Source organism: Suricata suricatta, chromosome 7 (assembly GCF_006229205.1).
Source record: "Suricata suricatta isolate VVHF042 chromosome 7, meerkat_22Aug2017_6uvM2_HiC, whole genome shotgun sequence".
Classification (NCBI taxonomy): Eukaryota; Metazoa; Chordata; class Mammalia; order Carnivora; family Herpestidae; genus Suricata; species Suricata suricatta.
This window is the reverse complement of record NC_043706.1, coordinates 3,456,539-3,457,545: the sequence shown is the minus strand read 5'-3', so window position 1 is coordinate 3,457,545 and position 1,007 is coordinate 3,456,539. Positions and strand designations below refer to the sequence as shown.

At 51.9% G+C, this 1,007-nt stretch overlaps 1 protein-coding gene across 2 annotated transcripts in view; it reads right to left on the bottom strand.

Annotated features, from left to right (window-relative positions):
• The window catches only part of LOC115296169 (histone H1.3), a 15,796-nt gene extending 15,461 nt beyond the window's left edge, over positions 1–335 (bottom strand). For both annotated transcript variants that reach the window (XM_029944654.1, XM_029944653.1), the window contains exon 1: positions 1–335. This exon is cut by the window's left edge and continues 500 nt beyond it. In XM_029944654.1, coding sequence (XP_029800514.1) covers positions 1–288 — 288 coding nt within the window. In that variant the 5' untranslated portion in view covers positions 289–335.
• Between the last annotated feature and the right edge of the window lie 672 nt (positions 336–1,007).

Sequence of the window (1,007 nt, the reverse complement as noted above, 5' to 3'; positions counted from 1 at the left end):
CTGCACCAGGGTGCCCTTGCTCACCAGGCTCTTGAGGCCCAGCTTGATGCGGCTGTTGTTCTTCTCCACGTCGTAGCCGGCGGCCGCCAGCGCCTTCTTGAGCGCGGCCAGGGACACGCCGCTGCGCTCCTTGGAGGCGGCGACCGCCTTGGTGATGAGCTCGGACACGGGCGGCCCGGACGCCTTGCGCTTGGCGGCGGCCGCGCCGGTCTTCTTTGCCTTCTTCTTCACGGGTGTCTTCTCAGCAGGGGCGGGAGCAACAGGGGCAGCTGGCGCGGTCTCCGACATTTTTCCGCCTTGCCAAAAATGACAAAAAGTAAGCTCCAACTGTCAGGACGGCGTGGCTCGGAGGCCGGCGGCTGGGGGTTTATATAGCGAGCGGCTGAGTGATGATTGGCTGCCTGCGCCGTGCGCCGCGCAGCTCAGAAGGGCTCCGCGCTGCAGTGAGGCTGTGTTTGTTTCCCCTTAAAAAAGAAGAAAAACGTAAGAAATCGGGGCATGAAATAATTAGACATTTGGGGGAAACGGATCCGAGAGTCTTCAGGGTTCATTCCTGCCTTGTTTGCTAGACCTAGTTTCAAAACCGATACCCTGAAACTTCGCTCATTCCCCCAACTCTCTTTAAAACTGCGGTCAAACTGAGACAACTTTCAGATTTTCCTTAAAAATACTATTTCTCTCTGTTCCCTTTGCACATCTGTCTTCCAGGGCATGGATCTGCACATTCTTTTCTTTGCAAGTTTATAGAAGTAGGCTCATTTTAATTCAAATATCCAAGGAAAAACGCTTTTTTCGCCCGAGCAATAGCACAGGTCTCCCACAGTTGTTTGCACTAAGCACTGGGAATTGGCAAAGGGAGAGAAAATTGTCCTACAAGATGGATCACTAGTTTTTGAATAGAATCTTTTTTAAGTATTTGAGTGACCAGTGTGTGAACTGGATTTGATCCCCTATCCGGGTGATTTAAACATTTTAGGAAGAATGGGGGCGAGGTTGCTCCTGATAAA